Raw genomic sequence first — 25,100 nt, forward strand, 5'->3', positions numbered from 1 at the left:
ATGTCCAAAGGAAGCAAGAATAAATGGAGATTCAATCCTTGTATGTCATCGGAATGGTTTCCGACCTTTGTTTTTACATTTTTCTGAGAAATGCTGTGATGGGAATTGTCAGCAAGGAGCTGTCTTAGTCCTGGTAAGGAGACCAGAACTATGTACCGGAAATGAAATGAATAGTAACCGAAGGGGACAGGCAGGGAAGGGATGGACGAGTATTCAGCATGATTTGCATAAACCATCCCATCTACCCCCCCCAACAATTTTTCAAAGTGCTTTTCAAATGGAATGGTTTATAACAATGCTAAACTGTGGACCAGACCTGCCAATCAGCACCAGAAATTAAGTTTTTCCTAATAAGGGATTCAAGGTCACCCCACACTCTTTCATTACAAGGGAAGATTCATTTCAGATCCCACCTGTGGTCTCCATCTGCCCCCATTTCAGATGAGTTTTGGTTATGGCCTGTAGCTAAGTCCCTCTATTAGAGAACAGTTGGGTGTGTCTACAATGAACCATATTGGGAAGAAGCACAAAGTCACCAAACATGAGACCCAGGAGCCAATCACCTGTGTCTAGCAAAACACATCTCCCTTAGATAGCAGCTACTGCAGACAGCCTGAGTGTGGAAGGTAGAGACCCCACTGTGCTCAGTCTTAGAAACACGTGGCTAGGCGTGAAGGTACTCCTTACATCCACAATGGTTCAGTTGTATTGACAGGTTGTTTTGTGCTCCCTCCCCAAGCATGTCCCTCCTTGTTTCTCATTTCTTTTTGAGTTCGTTGCTTTGCAATCTAATCATGCTGTGATTGGCGTACATAGTTCCTTGCAGTCTACTAAAAGGGGTGTATGCTCTAGTTCATAAGCACAGACAACAGTCTCTTCTAATTTGTTCCCATATTGCAGGCATACATACTCTCTAGCTAGGTTTTCCTTTAAGCATTTTACTATGACTTTAACATCACCACACAATAACTGTTCGCATATACAAGGGATTCCCTTATGTTGTACTTTCAATAGGCACCAAACGCTTTGAATTATTCTGTTTTTATAGGACCTTTTTTCTCTCACTTCTAAAAGACCTTTAAATATGATCTAGATGGGGGCAGATTTTTTTTTTAAAGTTTCATCCTAAAACACAAAGAACAAAACATAACCAGAGAGAAGGGAGAGAGCAGATGACAAATGCGCCTCTCTCACAGGCCCGGAACGGCACCCTCACAGGTCAATGTCCCGCACGTCTGTAGGGGTCGTGGCTTGGTCCAGTTCCTCCTCGGACTTGGAGCCTTCACGCTGCTCCTGACGGAACTGCTGCAAGCTGTTGAGCAGGACAGCCTCGATCTGCTCCTGGCAGGCTTTGAGACAATCCTGGAAAAGAGGGGTCCAGACAGTAGCTATTAGGGTATGTATGCCGAGGCACAGAGCACCTCCTGAAGACAGACACAGTCCAACTCCCACTGCCTCATGCTCACTTCCCAGCAGAAGTGAATGTGCAGGCAGGATGTTGTTAAAAACCATGGAACCTCAGTGCATGGAAGTGGGCAGGTCAAAACACAGGCATTTCCTATTCTGAAAAACATTGACCTGGAAGATGGTTCAGTCACAGATCGTCTTTGCATAATCACCAAGGGGCCAAATGGATGCTTTCTGCCTGGATAAAGTGGGAGGTGTCACAGAGAGGGATGGTCTCCTGTAAGGTGCTGCTATGTTAGCCAAGGACTTGGTAAAAAGAAAGAAGCTTAACTGCTTTAAGCATGCAGAAACTAAAAATACCTCCATTTTCTACCTGTTTACCACCCTCTAACTCATTTCACAAAAATACAGTACAGAATGCTTACAGAACTCTGGATACTCGAGCTTGTCCAATTTGGGAATAAGCAAGAATTTGCAGTGTTGCTTTTATTAGTCTATATTTGGTAGGGAAAATCCAGAGTGAGTCTGCCTCAGGCAGAAGCTTCTATTAGCTGGGAGACATGGAATGTGACAGGAAGTTACGGCTGTCACTGGATGGGACTGCGGCTTAGGCTAGGAGCTAAGGAAACTGTTCTGTAGTGCTGTTTCAGTCTCCTCCGAGGGGCTGACTTGTTCTCTGAAGCAGCCTGTGCACATGGAAAGTATGCTACCTTGAATCCCCGTGCCTGTCCACAGCGTGATATACACATCCCTTTTGTTTGTTTCACTGGGCACGTCTCACCACCTAGAGGCTGCTATTTTGCTAAGCATGAAGATTATTTTCCAAAGACCTAAAATAAAGTTGGCGTTAACTACAGAGGAGCAAAGTTTCCATTCCTATCCCCCTGCACACACCTCTATGCTTTCATTCCTATCTCTCACCGGCTCCATGTTTCAAACTCTTCATGAAAATTAAGATGAGGAATGACAGCAGACCCAAGGCAAAGGGCAGAAATGAAATGTCCCCCAGGATCTCAGAATGATGGAAAGGAGGACGAGTGTTGGTTGCACACTCCACGCTTGGAGGTCACAGCTATGTTACTGAATTCTAATCTCAGTTTCTCCATCTGTAAAAATGAAGTGTTAGGTAGTCGCTTAATAGATGATCAATATTTACTATGTCTGGTAATGCTTCTGTCCTGGAATTTGGAAGGATTCTTTGGATTTGGAGACTGGCTTAGGTTGGCCTTGATCAAAGGATCCTCCCGACTCAGCCTTTTAAATACCTGGGATTGGAGGTGTACAACCACGCCCAGCTTAGATTACTTTAAAAGTAAGGTACAGATTAGCAATTACCCAAGGCTGGTGAGGTGTATGCCCTGGGTCTGCTCCTAGGAAGTCTGGAGCAAGACTGAGGTGGTCCAGCTTTGCTGAGCGGGTGATCCCACCATAATGACTTCATCAATGTCAAGTCAGGGACTGGATCCCAGTACCTCTCACTCTCGTCTATGGAGTCTTCCACTCACATCCTCCACCCTTGTTATTGATTAGAAATTTGGGTCTCACCATCTCCTGTTCTCATTTTTTACCATGTTCTTCCTACAAGGCCAATTCATCAGCATTGGCTTCAAGGTCATGGCTTGCTTGGTGTTGAAGTAAAAACATGTTTCTAGGGGCTTATCAGCAGAAGGTATCTGCAAACATTAAAGCCTTGTAATCTGAAATGCTGATTCAAAGCTAATTTCAGGGCAGAGGACAAGGCCAACATTGAATATAGTCAGTACTGTGGTGGGTTGTCCCATAGCAAGATCCTGTGACAAAGAGGGATGGAGAGCCTAACTCGGTCACTCTTGCCACTGAAGACAGAATGCACGGCTCTTGCTCCATCTGAACTGTGCAAAGGGCTGCCTTTGTTCTTCTGGGCAGTTTGTGGTGGTAGAGCATGTCCGTTTCCACCCTAGATCATGGTGTAAGGAGATGCTTACCCCAGTGGCCAGGGGTTGAGACTCTGGACCTGCAGTGTCAGCTTGCATCCACCTGCCCCCAGATACCCTCCACTATTTTCTTTTCCCTTCCTCCCTTCCTCCCTTCCTCCCTTCCTCCCTTCCTCCCTTCCTCCCTTCCTTCTTTCTCTTATTCCCTCGAGGAGAATAACCAGTCAGATCTAGAAGTTAAATGTTTGATGCCCCTCTGCTGTACGAGCCCTTTAGCAGCTATTGAAAGATATGTTTAAGTTTTTCCTGGAAGGAGGAAGAATGAATGGGAACATATTCATATCATAGACGGCAGCCAAATACTTGCCTCTGACTGGTACCTGGCCACAGAAGACAAATCCTACCTGGAGGCATAAGGTGAGAGGGAGGGGGGGGGAGAGAGAGAGAGAGAGAGAGAGAGAGAGAGAGAGGGAGAGAGAGGATGAGTGTGTGTGTGAGTGTGAGGCTGGGGCTGTGGTGAGGGTCAGGAGAATTGTGAGCCATTAAATTGAAAAAGAAGCCAGGCATGGAGGCACACTCCTATAATCCTAATCCTCAAGAGGCTAAGGCAGGAGGATTGAGTTTGAAGCCAGCCTGCATAGTGAGACCCTATGTAAGCGATGAGGTATCTTTCAAGGTAAGACCACTTGGGGAATACTTTCTGATGAAATCTACATGAAGACCTTGTTCTCCACCAAGAAACCTGGTACATTTTGGTCAAGTCCACACAACTTCTCTGGCTCGTGGGCTCTCTAGTCTGGCCCCAGGGCAAGGGTATATGGGTTTTCACATCTTGGCATGGCCACCGCAGGACTCTGTGGTCCCAGTGCATTAACTAACATGCAGGCAGGATGGTCCTTGGAGATCAGACTTCAGAAAATTTCAGAGCTCGGCTTCAAGATCACCAGTGTCCCTACTCTTGCTGTTAGTCAGTCCCTCTTTCCAGCAGGACAAGACTTTAAAGGGACAGCTCTGAGAAAACCCTACAGGAAGGATAGGACCCATCTGGTAGTTGCTTCTACTGGATTCAGAGCCATGAGACTCAAGATGACACATGTGGAAGGTCACACATGTTCCAGATGAGGGCAGGTGCACAGGCTATTCCTGTGCAATAGAGGAAGATCCATAAAGTTCATACAAAATGTGTAGTCTTTTATTTTAATTGCAATCCAAATCATTGCGGACTCTGGATGAGCCTTCACCTGTGATTCCTCTCACTTGGAAGAGAGAAAAAGACTAATGTAGTTAGCACAGGAATGATGCAACCCCATCCCCTGCTTACTTCTAGACCAGCCTTGGGTCACAGTAGGATGCCAAACGTGTCTGAGGTCTCTTCCCAACCATCCTTCAGCTTCTATTTCCTTACAAGTTGTCAATTATCAGCTTAACTTTCAACTAGGGTAACTCAGACCCAGTTCCGCCAGATTGAAAGCTTGTGTAAACCATGGTGAACGTCTGGTCTGAATACGCTACTCACAGCAAGTGGAGAAATCTGCCATAGTGCCCTTCAGACAACAATCAATCCTCCCGGCTTAATAACACCCTCCCTTAGCCTTATGAGAACCCTTCTTGGCCCCTAGAGGAGGAATAAACTTTCTGTGAGCTAGCTGACAGAAAGCAAGAGAGAAAACAACTATTGCTAGTGCTAGGCTAATCCTAGCACTCAGGAGGCATAGGTAGGTAGATCTCTGTGAGTTCAAGGCCAGCCAGCAGGGTTACAGTGAGACTGTGTCTCCTATCATAAGGGAGCCACAGTGTATTTCCAAACTGCAGATTCCTATTCTTACACAGAGCAGTGGGTGGCAGGATATAAGGGGCAGGGGACCGGTAGGTGATCTGAAGGAAGGTAGAACCCTGCCCCCAACACAGCCAGGAGGCTACAGGTTAGTTAAGACTATTTCCAAAGGGTCAAGATTAGCAGGTGACATCTTAATAAACAGCAATGCATTTGGAGGTGTGAGAAGCCTGCAGAGATGAAACAGGCAAAGATTGTCATTTTCCAGTCAGGGTTCTAGAGCCTGGGGAGCTGGAGTGCTTGTTCTTGAAGGACAGCAGTTCATCAAAGCAGGTCTCCAATTTGAGAACATTCTCCTTCTGCATCTCTGCTTCTTTCAGGGTGAAGAAGAAAAGGCATATGGGACAGAGAATCTTCAGAAAGTAAGACCTAGCCCAAGTGACTGTGTGTGGGGGCGTGTGTGCCATGACAACAGTGCCCCCGATGAAAAGATGCAACGAGCATGTGATGGGCAAGGGCTCTGGGACCTCAGTTTTGTGGCAGCCTCCTAAATGCATCAGGGATTGTGTTAAGATGCCCCAAATTAAGCTGATTAAAAGGGAAGCCATAATGCTAGTCTGTCAGCCCGGACAGGTGGCACTCCACTGTGCTGGAGGTCGGGCAGCCCTCCAACTCCTCTGATGATAGCCCCCCGCCCCCCAGCCCGGGAGCCGTGACAGCAGCGGCTGTGATCTCCAGCTCCTTACGGGCAGCCCCCGACTTCCTCCACTTGCTGGCTCGAGCTCCTCGCCCTGCACCCTCCACTGCTTCCATGAATGGGCCCACGGAACTCCTACCATTAGCCCTCAGTGTAACTGCATCATTCCATTATCACCACACACGCACTGCACTCAACAGGGGGACAAAGGGTTGAATAAGCCCTAGACCGCGGCCAACTCAGGCAGAGACAACTTAGGAAACTATCTCATTCTTCCTTTCTTCACAGGCTGTTTGGCTGTTTCCTTGCATACCAAATGAGGCCGGCGAGAAATGGGGAGGAGGTGGCTCCAGCTCTAGCCCACCTCCCCACCCCCCAGCCTGCCTTCCAGCAATGCTTCCCAGGGTTTCTGACACTATAAAGCCCAGTGAAGGCTCCATCAGTCACAGATGTGGCTGGGGAAACATGCTTTGAGCTAAGGGGGAGACAAACAAGGTGCTTGGGAACCCTGTGAGAACTTGGGGTCCAAAGTGAGACTCCTTCACTGTAGAGTTAGTTGTTTTATAATTGCTCACTGACAACCAGGATCATAAATGAAGGGGGGAATATTCTTGAGTGTCTCTGATGTAAACTGGACAGAACCAACTGACTAGATGACTAGAGTTAAACTAACAGATGTTCTGTTAAATAGCTTCCAGAAACATCTTTATAGCCTGGGAGCTATATTCTCTATATTCTCTATATTCTATATTCTCTATTCTATTCTCTCTCTTTTTCTCAGTGTTAGGGATTAGCTTTGCACATGTTAGGCAAGTGCTCTACCACTGAGCCTCACCCTAGTCATCATTTTTACCCCGTAATTAAAGTGTGTGATTGAGTATGAAAAGTCAAATGACTTTCTCTAAGATAAATTCTGACATATAATGCTTAAAATGTTGATAACCAGATAGATGATCCATAGATATTTTTCCACAAATCCCAACTGAGAGGCACACTGGAAATCCATGTGCCTGCCCTTTGTCCTTCATTCCTCCCTTCCTTCCTCCTTTCTTTCCTCTCTCCAGCCTCACTACCCGATGACTGCCAGGGGCTTAAGATAAAAAGCCAAGTCCAAGTGGATCTTATTCAAGAGGTCCTAAAAGAGTGAGGTAAATGCTGGCCCAAAGCATGACCCAGTGCCGAGGGGACGGAAGAGGAACCCTGATTCTTCGAGGGCCTGGGATAGTTGCTCCCTGCTCCCAAACTCACCCTTGACAACGGAAGCCTGGGTAGGGTAGGAGCTCCCCAAGAGCCAGCCTGCCTCCCTGACTAGTGTCTGTTTTTAGCAACTCTTACAGCTTGAAGGAGAAAGTACTGGAAATCCACCACCCTCTGAGTCTTCCCTCCCTGTAAAACCCAGGCTTCCCACTCAGCTTTCTCATTGGAATGGAGCGTTCCGGTTTATTTTGGCAACCAGATGGAAAAACAAAGACCGCTTTTTCACAGCCATGTGGGTTCCTCAGATCCCACCCATCTCCTGCTGACCAGTGAGCTGGAGAAACTAATTTGGCTGTGTCAGTCCTGGGGACCTGCTTTGGAGTCAGATCCCAGACCATCCATGAGTGGGAGGGGAACACCTGGGTCTGGAAAAATTGTGGAGAACAAGGTGGACCTCAAGGACTCCTGGTCAGCTGTCAGGTGTTCTTGGCCTCTGTTACAAGGGGAACAAGGTGGACCAGGGTGTGGTTTTATCTTCTCTAAGTGCAGCCCAACACATTTACCACCATTTTACATGTATGTGGTATATGTATACATACAGTGGTAAAATATAATGTGGGATAAAATGGACCATTTTTACCATTTTCAAGTGCTGATGCTAAGCACATCCATACTGTTGTGTCATGTCCAGAACTCTCCATCTCGCAACCTGAAACTCTGCACATTTAATAGACTCCCCACTCTTTCCTCTCAGGCACTGGGAACCTCAATTCCATCTTCTGTATCTATGAACTTGACCACCGTAGTCTCCTCATACAGTACTTGTCCTTCTGCATCTAGCTTATTGCACTTAGCACAATGCTTTCAAGGCCTAACTCAACTGTGTGTTTATCAGAATGATGTTTCTTTTTAAAGACTAGATAATATTCCATTGCATGGATATACCACATTTTGTTTCTCTGTTCTAAGACCTTTATCTTTTACTCTGCTTAAACTTTATATTAGATCTCTTTAAAGTTCAGAACACAATGGGGCCGGAGAGGTGACTCAGCAGTTAAGAGCACTGTTATTGTGGAGGACCTGGGTTGAGTTCCCAGCAACTACATGGCAGCTAACAACTGTCCATAATTCCAGTTCCACGTGATCAATGCCCTCTTCTGGCCTGGTGGGCACTGCAAGACAAGGGTGGACTTACTCATACACATACAACAAAAATTACTTTAAAGCTCAGAACATATTAGTTTGCATTCAGGCATTAATCTGTGATCTTGTGAAGATTTCACATACTATACCCTTCTTGATTAATTGCTAAGTTATTTTCCATACTTTACCTATTCACTCCAGCACCCAGTATGGTGCCTGGGGACAGACTTTGCTCATGCCTAGTGTCTGCAATGACTAGCATCCTAAGTACTTCCAGAAGCGAATGGCGGAGTGATCCAAATGCGCCATGTTCCCCTTCTGGAAGTGGCGGACACAGCTCAGAAAGCAACACTCCCTCTGAACACTAGGAACACAAGTGCACCCTAGACTTCAGCCTTCTCGTTCACCTTCACTGTATACCACAGCTCTTCAGAAAACACAAGCTGACGGAGGGAAGGCGATTCAGCACCAGGAAGCTGCCGTTTATGAGCATGGGTGTTTTGCCTGCATGTACGTAAAAGCAACCCTGTGGTGCAGTCCCCACAGAAGCCAGACGAGGGTGTCGGATCCCCTGGAACTGGAGTTACAGATGGTTGTTAGCTGCCATATGGGTGTTGGAAACTGAACTGGGGTCTGCAAGAGCAGCCAGTGCTCTTAACTGATGAGTCACCTCTCCAGCCCCCATTTATATGGATTTTACTACTACAAGGTTGAGTCTTGGGTCCACAGTGAGAATCAAGCTTGAAGCTACAGCTCAAATTAAGAAACACAGCACAGGTCTCTTGCAGAAACAAGGAATTGGGGCTGGTGAGATGGCTCAGTGAGTAAAGTACTTGCCACAAATCCTGCTGACCTGAGTTCGATGCCCAGCACCCATATGGCCTTTTGTAAACACAAAGCTCCCAGGACCCACAGCACGGCTGCGTGCCAAGTTTCCAGGCTTTGGAGCTCAGAGGTTTGAGTCCCAGTTCTGCCACTGCATGCCCCTTTTCCCTTCTCTGCTGCCCAGACAAAATGCAGGCACAGCCTGTCTGGCTTCTCGAAGCCATCCTGGCTGGACTATAGTGTCTTAGCTTGTACAATCGAGGGCCTCACTGGATCCTGGTCCATCTCAAAGCCTCCTTGCTAAGGAGCTCTGAATTCTGGCAGCCAGAAGCAGCAGCCCCAGGGCCTTCCACGGGGAATGGAAAAAGTCTACAGCTAATAATAGCTTCTTAAATTTGCATTACACTTTATCTTTGCATGCGTTTTCATCCATCACAACACTGAGCAAAAGAAAGCACGAGACAGGACCTGTGGAGAGGCTGACAGGTGGAGGCACCACATACACAAGATCAACTCTTGAATCTGCTTCCTCTCCTACAGCCACTGCCCAGCTCTAGCTGTCCCCTCTCTGTGCCTTCCCGCCTCAGAGGGTAGTGAGCTAGACCTGGATGCTCTCCATGGCACATCAGAGGCTTTACAATGTGTACATAAATGGACATGAAGCCCACACCACAGAGGAAAATCAGTCAACAACCTTCCCCCCATATCAGCTTGTTGAGGTCTAGCCATATTTTAAGGCACAGAGGCTTTCAAAGCCTTTGGAGGAAAAGCCAGGCGTGGTGGCGCACACCTTTAATCCCAGCACTCGGGAGGCAGAGGCAAGCGGATCTCTGTGAGTTCAAGGCCAACCTGGTCGACATAGTGAGTTCCAGGTTAGCTGGGGCTACAAGGAGCTCAAAAAGACCAAAAATAATGGAAACAAAGCAAAACAAATAAACAAAAACTGTTAGAGGAAGCCAGATATGGTGATGCACACCTGTAATTTCAGCTACTGGAGAGAGGCTGAGGAAGGAGGATCATAAGTTCAAAGCCACCCTGGGCAACTCAGGGAAACCCCGTCTTTCAATAAAATTTAGAAAAGAGGCAGTGATGTAGCTCAGTGGTAAAATGATTGCCTAGCATGCCCAAGGGCCTGGGTTCAATCATCAGTAACAGACACACCCATCCTTGGGGGGAGGTGTCACCCTGCTGAATTTTATACAGCCTTAAATGCTGATCTTCAAAGAGAGAGACACCAAGAAAAATCTCTCTGCTCCACCATCATAAACTAACAGTCCTTCCTGGAATGGAGGAAAGACACTTGGTTTCGGCTCAAGGTGGCTGCTACCTACCACATCAGTGTGGGTGATCTTGGCCAGCAGCTCGGTGAGGGCATCGCATGTGAGTGCGTTCACTTCCTCGTCCTGCTGGAGCCCACAGATGGCTGCTCCCACACTTCCAGTTGCGATCATCGATGGCGGGTACATGGCAAACTTGAAGTCTGCAAGGCACAAGAGGCAGGTCAGACACAGAAAGAAGCTGGGGCCTGCAGCAGGTCAGCCTGCAGATTACCAAAAGGTTGGAAGGTGAGAGTTGGCTGCCCCAGGGACACCTGGTTCCACCCGCACTTTCAACTGCCACCCTTGACTCCTTCCTCTACAGAAAACTATTATTCTGCCAACTAGGGCTAGTCCCAATTTTACATGGGAGACTGAGGGAAAAGAGGGCTCAGGGTCCTGCGTGTTCCAAGTACCACATCACTTTAGAAGCCGCCACATGCCAGGTACTATCTTGGCCCTGGTGGGGGCAGTAAGATGAGTGAGATGTGGTATCTACCAGAGGTAACCGTGGAACAGAGCTGAGGAGGTGTGGGACTGCACAGGCTAAGTACTCCATGTACTCCCCAGGTGGGATAACCACTGCTTCCTATGTCTGAAGGAGGAGAAAGTAGAAGGAAAGGAGAATCATAGGAAATTTTATGAGTGACATTCTCAATAGGATATTGCCCTATTTTGTGGCTAGACATCAAGAACTGCTGTAAGCCCAGACAACAAACTATATATATATGAAGACTTAAAAAATATTTTCTTTATTATTTTTATTTTATGTGTATGAGTGTATTGCCTCCACATATGAGTGTACCCATGTCGTGCAATATCGGAGGTCAGAAGAGGGCTTCGGATTCCCCTGGAACTGGGGTAAGAACGGTTTGTAGCCACCATGTGGGTGCTGGGAATCAAACCCGGGTCCTCTGTAAGAGCAGTCAGTGCTCTTAACTGTTGAGCGATCTCTCCAGCCCCGATATGTGAATACATTTTATAAATACACACACACACACACACACACACACACACACACACACACATATATATATATAAATTAAAGACACTATAATTCAGGAGATGGGATGAACAGGGGTCAAGTTCATATAACTCTCAACTTCTATCCCCATGTTAAGATTCTTCAGAATGCTGGGCATGGTAGTGCATGCCTTTAATCCCGCCACTTGGGAGTCAAAGGCAGATGGATCTCTGTGAGATAGAGGTTAGCCTGGTCTACACAGGGAGTTCCAGGCCAGCTGGGGCTACAGGGAGACCCTGTCTCAAAAAGCTGAAACAAAATAAAGTCTTCAGAGTATCAGGGGCTTTAACCAAGCCCAAAAGACTGACCTTTGTATCCTAATCACACTCCTGCTTTCTTTTAAAAAATATTTTATTGGGGCTGGAAAGATGGCTCAGCAATTAAGAATACTGGTTGTTCTTGAGGGCATTGCATGACATGGGTGCACTAACCTACATGCAGGCAATACACGCATACACATAAAATAAAAATAAAATTAAAAAAAATTATTTCATGTGTATGAGTGCATTGCCTGCATGTGTGTAAGTGTACTCATGTCCTGCAATGTCTGTGGAGGTCAGAAGAGGGTGTCAGATTCCCCTGGAACTAGAGTTACAGACGGTTGTTAGCCACCATGTGGGTGCTGGGAATCGAACCCAGTTCCTCTGCAAGAGCAGTCAGTGCTCTTAACCACTGAGCCATCTCTCCAGCCCCCACACTCACATTTTCTAAGAGCAAAGATAGAGGTTTCAAGTCTAAGCAGAGGGGTCAGTCTGGGATGCCAAACTCATTAACTTCTGATTTCCTAACGGGGGGCGGTGACTAGGATCTAGTAACTGCTGCTGGTTCCATGAGAAGGGGGACAAGACCACCACAGTGGACTCCTGTGACAGCTGCCACTTGCTACAACTGAAAATAGGCATGTGTTGCCTGTTATGTGTATTTAACATGTGCATCAACCACATGAGGTGCCCACAAGTAGGGCTCTGATGTTGAGAATTCTGCAAGTTGGTCTTGCCCTTGTCCCTGCCTTGGACTAACCAATTACAGAGATGACATATTGCAACATGGAGCCAACCTTCCAGTGTATGGAGTCTAACTGTAGTAAGACACCAACGGATCCAGTGCATGGAGAAGTGGGAACTGCATGTGGAGGCAGAAAGCAGAGTATATAGAGGGATGAAAGAGACTGAACGTACACAGCGCAGGGTGACCTGGAATCCCCTCTTCTTCCATCCAATACTCTATCACATGTCATATCAAAAGAGTTTTGAGAGGTGAGCCCAACGCCCCAGCACTGGGCCTCAGTGTTCTTAGACTCTCCATGAATTACTGAACCATGCGTGCACACTTCCTCTCCCACCTCAGCTTAATCCCAGGAACATGGGGTAGGTCCGGCCGTCTGTCTGTCTCTCTTTGGCTTTTTTCCCTTCCCGAGGGCCATATATTATGGGGCTTCACCCAACTCCTGCTGGCCACCAGCCCTGCCTGTGTCTTGTCTATCCTCACGGCTGATGTGATGAAGCCAGCCTCCCTGCCTGTCACTCTGCTGTAGGTCTCTGTGGGCGACAAGAGGGTGTTTCTCTGCCCAATAACCTCGTTAGCTCCCCCTGTGACATTCATTAACACAGAGGAGGCAGCCAGCCGGTGGCCCTGGGCCCACAGAACACTTGGGTGAGAGAATTTGGCTAGGAAGGGGCAGGGAAGTGTCCCAGCCTTCCCTTCCTTGTGCACAGGCTTCAGATCAGCAAGCAGATGCATCCCCGTCTAGTTCTGCAGCCCCACTTCTAGCATATGGGTTAGCATGTGGAGCCAGCAGGGATATGTGGAGTGTCTTAGGGTTGAGCAGGTACATGATCCCTACAAAGATGATGCCAGTTTCCTAAGACTGGGGTACCAATTCATTAGAGAATACAACCTACCATGATGCATTGTACATGGCTAACTTCAAAAGAATCTTTTCTCACCTGTAAAAAAGAAAACAATTCCACCTTCCTCATTGTGTTGTCCTGAGGACTAACTAAAATAATCCACACTATTACTAGCCCAGGCACAGTACCTGGCTCAGGGTGAACAAGCAAAGCCAGTCACCAGCTCTCTCCTTACCCCTCCACTGCTCTCACCGTTGGAACTTCCTGTGGGATTGTGAAGGGTGGTTCTGATGGCTGCTGACTCTGCCTTGCAGGGGTGGGGGAAAGGCGCCCAGCATCCCTGAGCAACAAGCGGATGTAGAGAGCAGGCTGGGCATGCTGAAAACCACAAAGAATAAGGGCTCTGTGCTTCTAGGAGAATCTCTCACTATCCACTTGGGTATGTGTCCCAGAAATGACCTAATTGAATCCCCAAAGTCCCTTGTTGCTTTGTCAGGAATGGGAGAAACTGAGGCCCCACAGGGGAGTCTTAAGAGCACACCATGAATGGAAGGCAGGAGGCAGCAGCTGTCTTCCCAGTGCAGCCCATATTCATTCAGATTCGGATGTGCAGTGACTCCCTCACTCCAAGTGTTGGGCCTCAGGTTAAGGAGACTTTTGAACTTTGGTTCGGGAGCCTGGTGAAACCAGACATTGAACACTCTTCAAATTCGACTCACACACACACGAAGAACAGTCTGAAGAGCCAACTACCTGGGTTCCAGTTCCATCCACAACACCTGCAGGCTGTTGGTCCCTGTGGCAATTCCCGAACTCCCAAGAAGGCCATAGGAGCCACTGGGCATCCGGTGGGGGTCCCTAATCTACAGAAGCGCCAGAAGTACTTTGCATCCATCAATTTGGAATCTGCACTTCTTGGTATGAAGGCACTAGAAAGAGAGTTCTATGCTAATAGAGCTTTAAAACCAAGTTTAGGGCTGATTACTCTAACTAAAAGCCTTGGAGTGGCTGTGTTACTCTTGTTCACCACTAGGGGGAAGAAGATGTCTGTTTTGCAGGCAAAGAGACCCAGTAACAAGCCTCTCTGATTCTGCCTCTCCTGGAAGCTGTACTTAGGGGCAAGTTTAAAGTGCCAGATCCAGGGTGCTCATTGGCCAGGGAATGACACCAATGATGTCATTCAGCACACGTTCACCTGCCACCCCAGAAAGGGCTCAGCATAACCTGTCCTAGTAGGGCAAGACAGTAACTGCTAGTGAGTATTTAACCCCAAAGGTTAATTTAAGTCTGAAGGAGGAAAGGAAGGGCATGGCTGGAGAAAGGTGCTCATTCACCTTCTAGCCAAATGGGAAGTGAGATAGCCTGTCACTCATACTGTTGTCCCACAAGGCTACAAACAACTCCAGTTTAACATGTCACTTCCTCCTTTAGGCCCCATGACTGCTCTATGGGTACAGTTCGAAGACTCCAGGTGGAAGTGTGGGTTCCCCTCTCTCTTCCCAGCAACCACAGAGGCTTAGTTCCCTTTCTAGATCAAGGGTTAAGTCCTTGGACTTCACAGAGTCACCACAATCTGGCTACAATTTGGGGCTGGAAATCAATGAAACACCTTTAGGGAAGAATGGGAAAGCAAAAAGGGTTATTGTCAACCCTGGGACTGAGCCTTGGGGTGGCAGGTAACATAAACAACTGGGTACAGCAGCCACAGATGGGTTTCCAGTGTAGAAATAGCAGGATGCAGGGTCCCTGGGGCCAAGTTCAAACTTGATGTTACTGGCTCTTTGAAAGTAACTAGAATCACACAGTCTCTGCACCCAGTGTGATTCTGGTCATTTCAAGTGGCCTTCTTGTCCCAACTATTGTGCTATGTCAGGTCAGGACTAAGGACTAAGTCTGGTTCTGCATACTGGCACCAAAAGCTCTGGGCAGGAATGCAGCACCAGGAACTGGTCTTTGGAAGGACTTCTTACCTCACACAAAGCCTCCCACTGGGAGAGCAACATCAGGCAGTCTGTGGCCACCTCTCCCCAAGAAGCCACTGTGGGCTGGACAGGGAAGAAGGGCACCTCTCTGCCCTGCCACCAACCTTACCCCAGAGCCCCATAAAAGAAGACTGCTGGTCAGCTACTCCTCCCTCCCACAGCCTCTGTGCTCCCCACTTTCCCTTCCCCTTTCACACACACACACACACATACACCCAGAGCCACTGCCAGATCTTTCACAACTGGCTTTTCCCACAAACTACTCACATAGCTCCAGGGCGGGCTACCCACCATCTCTTCAGGGACTCTTCCCCCAACCCCTCACCCTTGTGGTCCCCCCCCCCAAGACCCTGGCTACAGGTGCTTCCTCAGCTCCCAGGTTGAACTGGGGTTAAATAGGGAGCCCATGTAGGCAGGAGGGCCAATCCTGGCTGAAGGGGTGGCCCCTCCCCCTCCCTCCCACCTTAGGTCCTCAGTCTCTTCAAGCCTGCTATTCCAGTATCTTGGGCATTCTTGGGTTCACCAGACCCTGGCCCAAAAGGCGGAAGTTCATATCCTCAGGAGGGCTGTCAGTAAGCAGGCCTTGCTGCTGGAGCTATCCAGCCAACTGCCTGGCTGCTTGCCCAAGCCTCCCTAAATCAGGGTTCCAAAGTTCAGTCACTTACAAGAGCTTAAGTGCAGACTAGGGGAGACAGGAGGGCCTGAGTCAGGCCCAGGAGGCTTGAAGCCCTCCCCTCCTTTGACTATCCCATGCCTCAGAGTCCTTACTTGGCCCTTGGTTCTTATGTGGAGGTGTGCTTTTTCTTAGCCTTCCTACTCCCTAGCCAAAGGGAGGTCAATGTCCCCCAAAACAGTCTCCCTGACTGCCTCCACTTCCCCGTGGATCTCTATCCTCAGTTCCTGAATCCCAGGCTCCCTATTATGGCCCCAAAGTTGGCAGCTGCCCTAAGGATCTATGCAAGAAGGCCAAGAGTGGGGGATGGGATCCCCACTATTAGAGAATGGGCCTATGGCCTATACAGAATTGGGGGATCTGCCCATGGCTGGGTAATTCCAGCTAGCACCCATACCCTACCCCATGCAATGTCAGGAAGGAAGAAGGAGGGTGAACAGAACCTCCAAAAACCTGTCAGCTAAGAGACGAGGTCAAAGTGGGACTCTGGCCATTACCAGCTGGGTGATGGGGAACTTAGGGTCAGGGGATCTGCTGTTCCTAGGGCCAGAGAGAAAAGGCTGGCTTACCCTTCCCCTACAGTGAATCATGAAAAGGACTGCAAGGCTGCAAGACAAAATAACAGGTCAATGAAGGACTGACTTCTATAGCTCAGCCCAGACAGAAGGGCAAGAAGTGAAAGAATGACTGTCCAAAGGCAGTAGAGGCTCTTGGGGTCCATCTGGCTGTCCGTCCATCTGCAGGAAGGGCAGCTGACACCACCAAGGAGTTCAGGCACATCCTGAGATGTAATCCAGGTCCTGAAGGGCAGAACTAAAGGAAACCAGCAAACCTGTCCCCTGATCTCCAAAGTGGAATCCTATACTCAAGCCAGCACAGATAGAGCTTGTGTCCTGCAGGACAGATTGGGGAAAGCCAAGTTGCCACATCCACCAAAACCAGGACAGTTTAAATCAGAGTTGATGGGGTTAGAAACCCTGCATTTTCAATAAGTACAGCACATAGGGTTTACAAAACTCTTGCCAAAACTCTTGCCTGGTGCACCGTGTCATTGTGATTCTAATTATCCTAACTACTGGATGATCAACAGGCTTGTTTTGCAGATGAACCTGAATTTCAGAGAGGTTAAGCAGTTAGCTCAAGGTCACTCAGTGCCAAGTAACAAAGCCTGACCTTTTGATCACGCAGGAAGCCCCTTACATAATCAGCTCCAGAGTAGACAGACTCCCAAGTAAATACAAGGTATTAAAAAGTCAACCCCCTTGTCCCACCTGCACAGTTCAACTACCCTGGGGAGAATTTGAGCTGCAGTCCACAAATAGTTCTTTCTTTGCCTAATGTTTTTGATTCTGAAAATAGAACTCCTGACACTGGTCCCCTGGATTCTAAAGGTTCTGGAGTCTTCTCCCCAGTGGTAGGCCAATAACAACCATGTATCAATAGTATGATCCCCAGGGCAGAAGAAAAGTTTTGGACATGAAAAAAACCCTGTTGTAACTGCTGTGTTAAATACCGAAGTAAAAATTCAAACAGGGGCTGGGGGTGGTGGCCTTTTATCACAGCACTTGGGAGGCAGAGGCAGGGGGACCTTTATGAGTCCAAGGTCAGCCTGGTCTACAGTTTCAGGCAAATTAGGACTACAGGGAAAGCCTGTCTCAAAAAGACGAAAACAAAAACCAACCAACCAACAAACAAAACCAAACAAACAGGGGTGGGAGAGGTGGCTCAGCAGTTAAGAGCACTGATTACTCTTGCAGAGGACTGGGGGTGGGGATGGGTGGGGGGGTGTTTGATTCCCAGCACCCACATGGCACCCAACAACCGTCCCTAACTCCAGTTCAGGGGATCCGTCACTCTCTTCTGACCTCCTCTGGCATTGTATGACATGGGTGCACTTACACACATGCAGGCTATACACTCATACACGTAAAAATAAAAATATTAAATAAAAATCCAAACACAGCTACAAGCGGGAGGGTACAGGAAAAAAAACAGGGCTCATAAAGTGAATCCTTGCTCAAAGCCAAACAGGTTTACTCCCTTAGCAGAGGGAAAAGAAGGTAATAAATGTTCTTCAGTGAAAAGAATTCCTTTCCTCTCCCTTTCCATTTATCTGGGCAGGCAGGATATTTATCATGACATTGTTCCTTTAACCTATACTTGCCCCCACTCCCTTAACTTTCCTCTTGGGCTTATCTCCGAGCCATCCTTTTTGTCAAAAGATTAAAGATTTAAACCCAACCAATGAGTAGTGTATATAACCTTCAAAGAGCACTTTAGACATCATAAAGAATATTTTAACAGGCACTAATTTTTTTTTCCTTACCACACCTGTCCTCATAAAGCACTTATGAGTAAAACAGAAAAAGAGAGAGAAAAATCCAGTTCTGATATGGAGCAAATAAGTCAGGAATAAAACCTAGGCCTTGATTACCCAGGCCCCCTTGTGTACACACCCACCCACCACCTTCTGCCTCCCTTAGCTTGAGCCTGTGTGCTCACCAGTAGCACACAGAGCGATGAAGGTCTGTGCGTGCTTGCGGATCAGAGACAACTTCTCTTTCTGCTGGGGCAGCTTTCGAAGGATGTGTTCAACGAAGTCGTGAGGGGTGACGGCAGCCAGATTCCACTTCAGTTTGCCCAGCACCACTAGTTCCCACTCCTGGTGAGGAAGAGGGCAGACCACTATAAAATCCATAGGCTGACTTGGGGGCTGGGCTAGGGGATGGGGTCCAGACCTGCTTTAATGATGCTCATTAGGACTCCGCTGCTCCATTGTAAGGGGGACCCATTTGTCACTGTGCCCTAATGCTTTGAAGTTGGTGACGGCTTTTCTCATGCTACAAATGTCAGGCTCCACTGAAAATAATCCCAGGCCAGGTAACAGCTGCCAAGTCTCTTTCTTCTAATTCTTTTCCTCTCTTGCTACCCCCGCCCACCCAACCGGGACTTCCACAGAATGCTGCTGCCTGCCCACCCAGAAAGTTGGGACTACAGTAAGATATGGGCAAGGTCATTGTGGCCCTGTGGCAATAATTTATTGTATATGTCTCTATCACTGGGCTAATAGTCTTTTTACTTCTCACGAAAAAATGATGCATGCAGATGCTGTACAAAATAAGCTTCCTTGGCCCAACTCCTTGGCAACCAATTAGCTGGCCTTTACTTGGTGCCAAAAAGTGCCATTTTTCTCTCTGCTGCTAAAACTTTCCTCTTTGACACATCATGCAGAAGTCTTGGAGATGTGAGACTCAGCCCTTTCCCCTAAATGTTTCATAGGCCTCTGTCATCATGACTGAAGGGCCAGGGTGGTCACTTGCATCCCCATTTTGCAGAGGGAGTAATTTGGAGCAAGGTGGGGGTACTTAAATAGGGCTCTAAAATCCTTCAGCCACATGCTCAGTCAATGCAACCTTCTCTAGGCCTCTCAGTGCAGCCCTTCTCTCCTTCTTTGAAATAAATGAGAAATTGTGCTCAAATGGAACTAGACAAAAATAAAATAAAACAAAGCCTTAAAAATACAGGCCTCTCAGTGCAGCCCTTCTCTCCTTCTTTGAAATAAATGTGCTCAAATGGAACTAGACAAAAATAAAATAAAACAAAGCCTTAAAAATATGCAACCACAGCTGGGCGTGGTGGCGCATGTCTTTAATCCTAGCATTTAGGAGGCAGAGATAGGCAGATCTCAGTAAAATCAAGGCCAGACTGATCTACATACTGAGTTCTAGGCCAGCTGTGGGAGACCCTGTCTCGAAAAAATAATGGAGCCAGACCCAGACTCGGGGTGCAAAACTGTGATTCTAACTCTTGGGAGGCAGAGGCAGTAGAGTTTGAGGCCAGCCTGGACTACAAAGTGAGACCTTTTCTTTTCCTCCCCCGAAAATGCAATCAAGAAGGAAAATATTTCTGGCATTCAGTCATTTTCAGAAGCACAGGAGGCAAACACTGCTGAACCAGTGACCTTATTCTTGGGTTTACCCTAAAAACTCCATAGCTCTTCGCTTTGTTAAGCTCAGGGATAGATGGTGGACCACAGCACTAACTAGCTGTGTGGCCTGTGAGTTAACTTTCCTTCTCCTTGCCTCAGCTTTCTTCTTTGTAAAACAGGAGGGCTCTTCCAGAATCTACAGCTCTGGGATAAAGAGATGGGAGATGGAGAACTGGCAGACTCATTTGGAGAGTTAAGGTAGATTTGCTGGTCCTGGAAAAATTAGGATGTCTTAAAAAATATCTCCAATCCACCAGTGTGTCAAATGAAAGGGGCCACATGGAAGGTTCTTTTTCATGTATTTGGCGAGAAAAACAAGCTGGTCTCCAATTCTAATCATTTTTTTTTCCAGCTTTCAGAGTCTGCCCTGGCTTTCCGCAGAAAATTGGGATAAAATGAGATTGTGCAAAAAACAGAGATGGCTTGACTCCCAGCCTTCTTTCTCCGGTGGTGGTGGGGGATGCAAACACAAGCCTTCTTCTGGCGCCATTATTAAAGGAAGCAGATCTTCCAGTCGAAAGCACCTTTAGGGGCCTCACTGACCAAACCAGAAGCAGCTGAAATCTGGCAGAAGTTCAAAGGTGAAGTCATTTCACGCCCCTCTGCAGTCTAGGCGATTCCTCCCCCAGCCTTACACATGTCTACCACTAGGTGGCAGCAGACCCCTAGAAAGGAGGGCTCGTTTCACAAAGAGTTCTGTTCAAGCAGCCAGTCTGATCCTTGTGGACTGCAGGCCCAGGCCCTGCCAGCCAGCAACGGGGAGTGCAAGAGAAAGGTGTGCAAGGCACTGAGAGTGAGCTCAGGAGCAGCGAAAAGAGAGGGTTCTACTACTGTGGGGTCGCGGTCCTAGGCGGGAAATTGCAGGAGAAAAAAAAAAAAAAGTGGGCAAAAGGTTTCTGGCAGAAAAACCTCGGCTAAGACAGGACCCTCTGGGATTTGTAAAGAGGTCATGGTCTCTAGGAGCTAAAAACCCACCAATACAAAGCCAAATGCTGACTTGGCTTAAAAGCCAATGTGCTGATATTTAGTGTTCAGGTACCATGTATGTGTTGGTATCTTGAGACTTTATTGATCTCCAAGATGTTACCTTCAACAGCTCCAGGCTCTTAGGAGACATATCACAACAAGAGTCCAACATGTGAAATACATTCATATCACCTGAGTGATCAGGCTGTGTTCTCCTTGGCGTTCAGTGAACATGGTTGGTAGTTAAATATTCCACACCTCCACATAGATTTCAAATTAATTTCATCCTCACGGTTTTCATAGATCTTATTTATGTAAGCAGCTAGCTTCAAAGTTTGGCTCACGGCCTGGCACATAGTAGGGGCTCAAAGAATAGTTATATCTTACTAAAAGAGACGTTTCTCATAGGTCTGAAGGTCAGTAGCTGGGTAATTCCGGATCCTAAGATTATCTGTGGCTGGTGGGTTGAGGAGTTATTGTTAGTAGAGGGCAGGCAGGAACAGAGAGGGGCAGCATTACCAGCAGCTCCTGGGGCTTGACGGAGTTGTCGGTATAGATGCACAGCTTCTCAGCGGTCAGTGGGATGGTCTCTTTGAGCTTGGAGGCCAGGAACATGCAGACTGCACCCAGGAGCTGAAGATGGGTCTTAGGAGTGGGAACCCCCGCCAAGAAACGGTCCAGGTAATTCATGGCCAGAGGGAAGACTTCCTCTTCACACTTCTGTTCCTCACAGACCTATAATGGGAGTGGGACAGAGTAGGGGGCAAGAATAGTATCAGAAACGGAGAAGAAGAATGAAAAGGCATAACCCGTGACCAAAAAAGGGAAAATTTAATTTTTTGTGGGGAGGGGGAGGGGAGGGGGGAATAGAAAGTGTAATAAGATTAAAGGTGAGAAAAACTGCGGTAAAACCGAAAAGCCTTCGGGACTAGGGTATTCCTTCTGAGCTGAAAAAAGGGGGTGAACTAAAGTTCCCCCCAAACCCCGAGGCAAAACCCAGCACAGCAGTCGCCCTCAGCTCCCTCTGGCTCCTCGCTTCTCTGCGCACTCAACTCACTCTTTTTCGGATTTCGTCATCTTTTCAAAAAATCAATAAAAATATTCTGGAGGCTCCGGGGATCTACTTCTTGGTCTCTTTCGGATCCCCAGACCCTGCTCTATCATTCCCGACAATTGAAAAAAATGTCCGGGGGTCCCCCGGCGGCCCAGGGGCCTCTGTTGGGGGACTGGGTGGGGAGCGGTAGGGAAGGAGGGGGAGGGAGGAGGAAGCGCTCAGCAGCCGCCGCAGCTGGAGCCGGAGCGGGGCGGGGAGGGGGGACCGCTTCAAAAAATTATTAAAAATCGAGGAAAAAGCCTAGGAAAGTCCTTTGAGCCTGAAAACCCCGAAGAGGTTCCAGGCTTCCTGAAACAGAGGTTTCGGGTATCAAAAAGGTCTGTATTTCCACCCCAGGGGTTCTGGATCCTGGGGGGAAACTTGCGGAGTGTCCTACTGCGGCCCACAAGGGCAGAAACTAGGAACACAGTGCAGGACTTAGGGGAGGGAGATAGATCTGAGAATCCCCGCAATGAGGGACTCTGCCCTCTCATTTGGGGGTACCCCATACTCCCACCTCCACACACACCTACTCCCTCCCTTCCTACCCCACCCAAATCTCCGCGCGGAAGCTTGGAAACCAAACTGTAAGTAACCTTGGTGAGCTGGGGGGCTGGGAGAGAGCACGCTGAGAAAGAGGGTGGCCGGAATAATGGGGTGCTGGGGGGGAGCGGAGACGTTTCCCAGTTTTTCCAACTGGAGTTTGCAAAGCAACATGGCGAAACCACCGCAGGTCCAGAGCTGTGCATACGTGGGCAACCGGCTCTCTCCGCAAAGATTGCAAGCAAGGGTAAAGAGGTTTGAGTTCCCCTAAAATGCACGTTTTTTCAATGAGCATTTTTCAATTCGGGGCTCTCCTGAATTCCCCTTATCTCCTTTCCCCTCCCTGTTGCCTCTTCCTCCCCCTCCCTGATGTGCCAACGCGGAGTCCCTACCACGTGCGGGAGACCTGAGGCTAGAACAGAGTTTGCCTTAGCCATTTTTTTTTGGAGGGGGGTGGCTGTCTTTCACAGTGAGTTTGGATTTTCATGCTTCTATCACCTCCTTCGCCGCACCCAAAGCAGCAAGACAGGTCAGGATGGGGGTGGGAAGGCAAGGAAGCCACTCGCAGCCAGGCGCGCGCGCGGGATGTCACCCCCCCCCCCGCATTCAGCCCCAGCCCAGCTTCGCCTCTCCCACATTTTCCTCCGCCACCCCCCACAATTAGTCTAGCAAGGGACAGAAACGCGTCTCGCCTAAGGGATAGGGGCCACCGGGCGCAGGGGAGGTCGGCTCAGAGATCGCGCCCCCTCTCACTTTTGGGGTCCCTGCAGGAGGCGGCTGCGGCTCCCGGAAAGCGTAGCGCACACACTTACCTCTAGCATCCAGGTGGCCACCATCCTGCGCATGTACGGCTGGATGTCCTTCTGCACGCACTTGAAGTAGGAGCACTGGGGGAGATAGCGCTCCTCGATAGTTAGCAAGTTCTGCAGGACTCGGTCGTCCAGCAGGTTGCGGTCGGGCACGGCCCTGCGGACCGGGTCCACCTCGCAGCACAGCAGCTCCATGGCAGCCGGCGACCACTCGTTCGGGACTGGAAAAATTTTATTGGTTTTTTTTTTGGGGGGGGAGGGCTTCCCTTACCTCCTTCCTTTGGCTATATCAAGGGTTTGGGAAAAGAAAGAAAGAAAAAAAGAAAAGGCAGAGAAAAGAGAGAGGGAGAGAGGGAGAGAGAGGGAGAGAAACTGAAGAAGAGGGGCCGGGTGGAAGGTGGGCGAGCAGAGCCACAAGGGCCGCCTGACTCGCACCAGTCCTCCCCTCCGAACTGCCCCGCTCTCCCCAGCTCGCTCTTCTCTCTCAGAGGCTGTGACGCAAGCTGGCAGGGCAGTTAGATCTCCTCCCTCAGCCTCCTTCCCCTCTCCGGTTCCTCCTCCCCTCCCCTCCCCTCCCCTGGCGTCCCTCCCCTTCTTTCAATCTCTCCCTCCCTCCTTTCCCCTGCCGTTATTAAGGAGAACAGCAGCTGGCCCGACCAAACTTCAAACGCAGTCCCCCGCCCCCCCAACCCCCTCCCTAGTTCTTCGGGCCCTCTCCCACAATCCAGCCCCGCCAGGGGCCCGGAATAGGGGAACCCACAAAACCCGCCGATTCCTATTTATTCCCTGTCTTTTGTATCATGTCCCCCGCCCATATGCGACACCTGAATATACTAGTATTCAAGATCTAGCCTTAGATGATATGGATTGTCACGGAGGGTGAGCTCAGGCAATTTAGAAATAGATCCTAAACTGATTTGCGAAAATCGCAACCTCACACATCCAGGGGAAAAGGTTATGTCTCTGAAGTTTATGCTCTAGATAATTCCTAGGCTTTTTCACAGCCTAGTTAATGGAATCACAATCACATCTCCTCTGGCCGCCTGCAGCAGTGGAAGGAGAGGGAGCGAGACAAGGGTGGGTGTTGGGGAGGAGGGGGCCACTTCTAAGGTCTGGTAGAACGTGACCCTTGACCAGAAATCCTCTTGTTCTCGGGGGCGCCGAGCGGCGGTGAGGCGAGGTTCTGCAGGCCAGGGGCAGGGCCGGCAGCGGTTCATCCGCGGCCCCTCAGGAAGAACCCGCTTCCGCGCCCCGGCATCTGCTGAAAAGCCGCCCGAGGTGTCAGCTCTGAGCGTGGCCACACTGATACAGCTTTCTAGGAAATGGCTCGGGAGGGGCCGGGGAGGGGGAGAGGGAGGGTTTAGGTTTGGCTCCCCCCCCTGTCAAACAATGCCACCCCTTCCTTTCCCCAGAGTCCCCTCGGTCCTGCACCCCTCTTCCACGCCAACATCGCCCAGCTCGCGCTTCGCTCGCCAGCCAGGGCTTTGGGGACGCGGTCGGCCCTGACTAGAGCTCTAAAGCACCTTGGGGTCAAGGCTGTTTGTACCCGGGGCGCAGTGGCGTTTCCTCACCCCTCTCCCCCCTGCTTTTCAGGCTCTTCCTTTCGGGGCTGGACCGAGTGCCCCAGCGTGGTGGCCGAGCTGGCACGTGCAATGAGCTTGGGGGTCGCAGCTCTCCGGCACACCGTGGTCCACTAAGACCCTCCTTCCCTGAGATTTGGGGCACCCGGAGCCGGCGGAGATTGGGGGGAGTTGGGCTGGGTGAGCTGCACACTAGGTTCCCTGAAAACAAGGAAGGGAGGTGCCAGGCAGGAGGCGGGGAGACAATAAAGCCGAGGTGCAAGCGATTAACTCCAGCCCGGGGGACCAGCCCCTTTAAACGAGGGTGGGGCGGAAGGGGT

General features: G+C 49.1%; 1 protein-coding gene across 1 annotated transcript; it reads right to left on the reverse strand.

Annotated features, from left to right (window-relative positions):
- Positions 1–283: 283 nt before the first annotated feature.
- Ccnd2 (cyclin D2) lies at positions 284–23,697 on the reverse strand. The gene is made up of 5 exons (XM_008825465.2): positions 23,204–23,697; positions 21,275–21,490; positions 18,304–18,463; positions 10,288–10,436; positions 284–1,362 (listed from the first exon to the last, which is right to left on the reverse strand). The coding sequence occupies exons 1-5, from the start codon at positions 23,393–23,395 to the stop codon at positions 1,213–1,215; spliced, it is 867 nt and encodes a 288-aa protein (XP_008823687.1). The 5' UTR covers positions 23,396–23,697; the 3' UTR covers positions 284–1,212.
- Between the last annotated feature and the right edge of the window lie 1,403 nt (positions 23,698–25,100).

Source organism: Nannospalax galili, unplaced genomic scaffold, assembly GCF_000622305.1.
Source record: "Nannospalax galili isolate Female #2095 unplaced genomic scaffold, S.galili_v1.0 scaffold589, whole genome shotgun sequence".
Classification (NCBI taxonomy): domain Eukaryota; kingdom Metazoa; phylum Chordata; class Mammalia; order Rodentia; family Spalacidae; genus Nannospalax; species Nannospalax galili.

What these genes read in the sequence shown, in the direction of transcription:
- Ccnd2 (XM_008825465.2), bottom strand. Translation starts at nt 23,395, where the DNA reads ATGGAGCTGCTGTGCTGCGAGGTGGACCCGGTCCGCAGGGCCGTGCCC. An exon ending in TCAAGCCCCAGGAGCTGCTG is followed by an intron (nt 18,464 to 21,274) that starts GTAATGCTGCCC and finishes CTTCCTCACCAG; the next exon opens with GAGTGGGAACTAGTGGTGCT. An exon ending in CATCGCTCTGTGTGCTACTG is followed by an intron (nt 10,437 to 18,303) that starts GTGAGCACACAG and finishes TGTGCCTTGCAG; the next exon opens with ACTTCAAGTTTGCCATGTAC.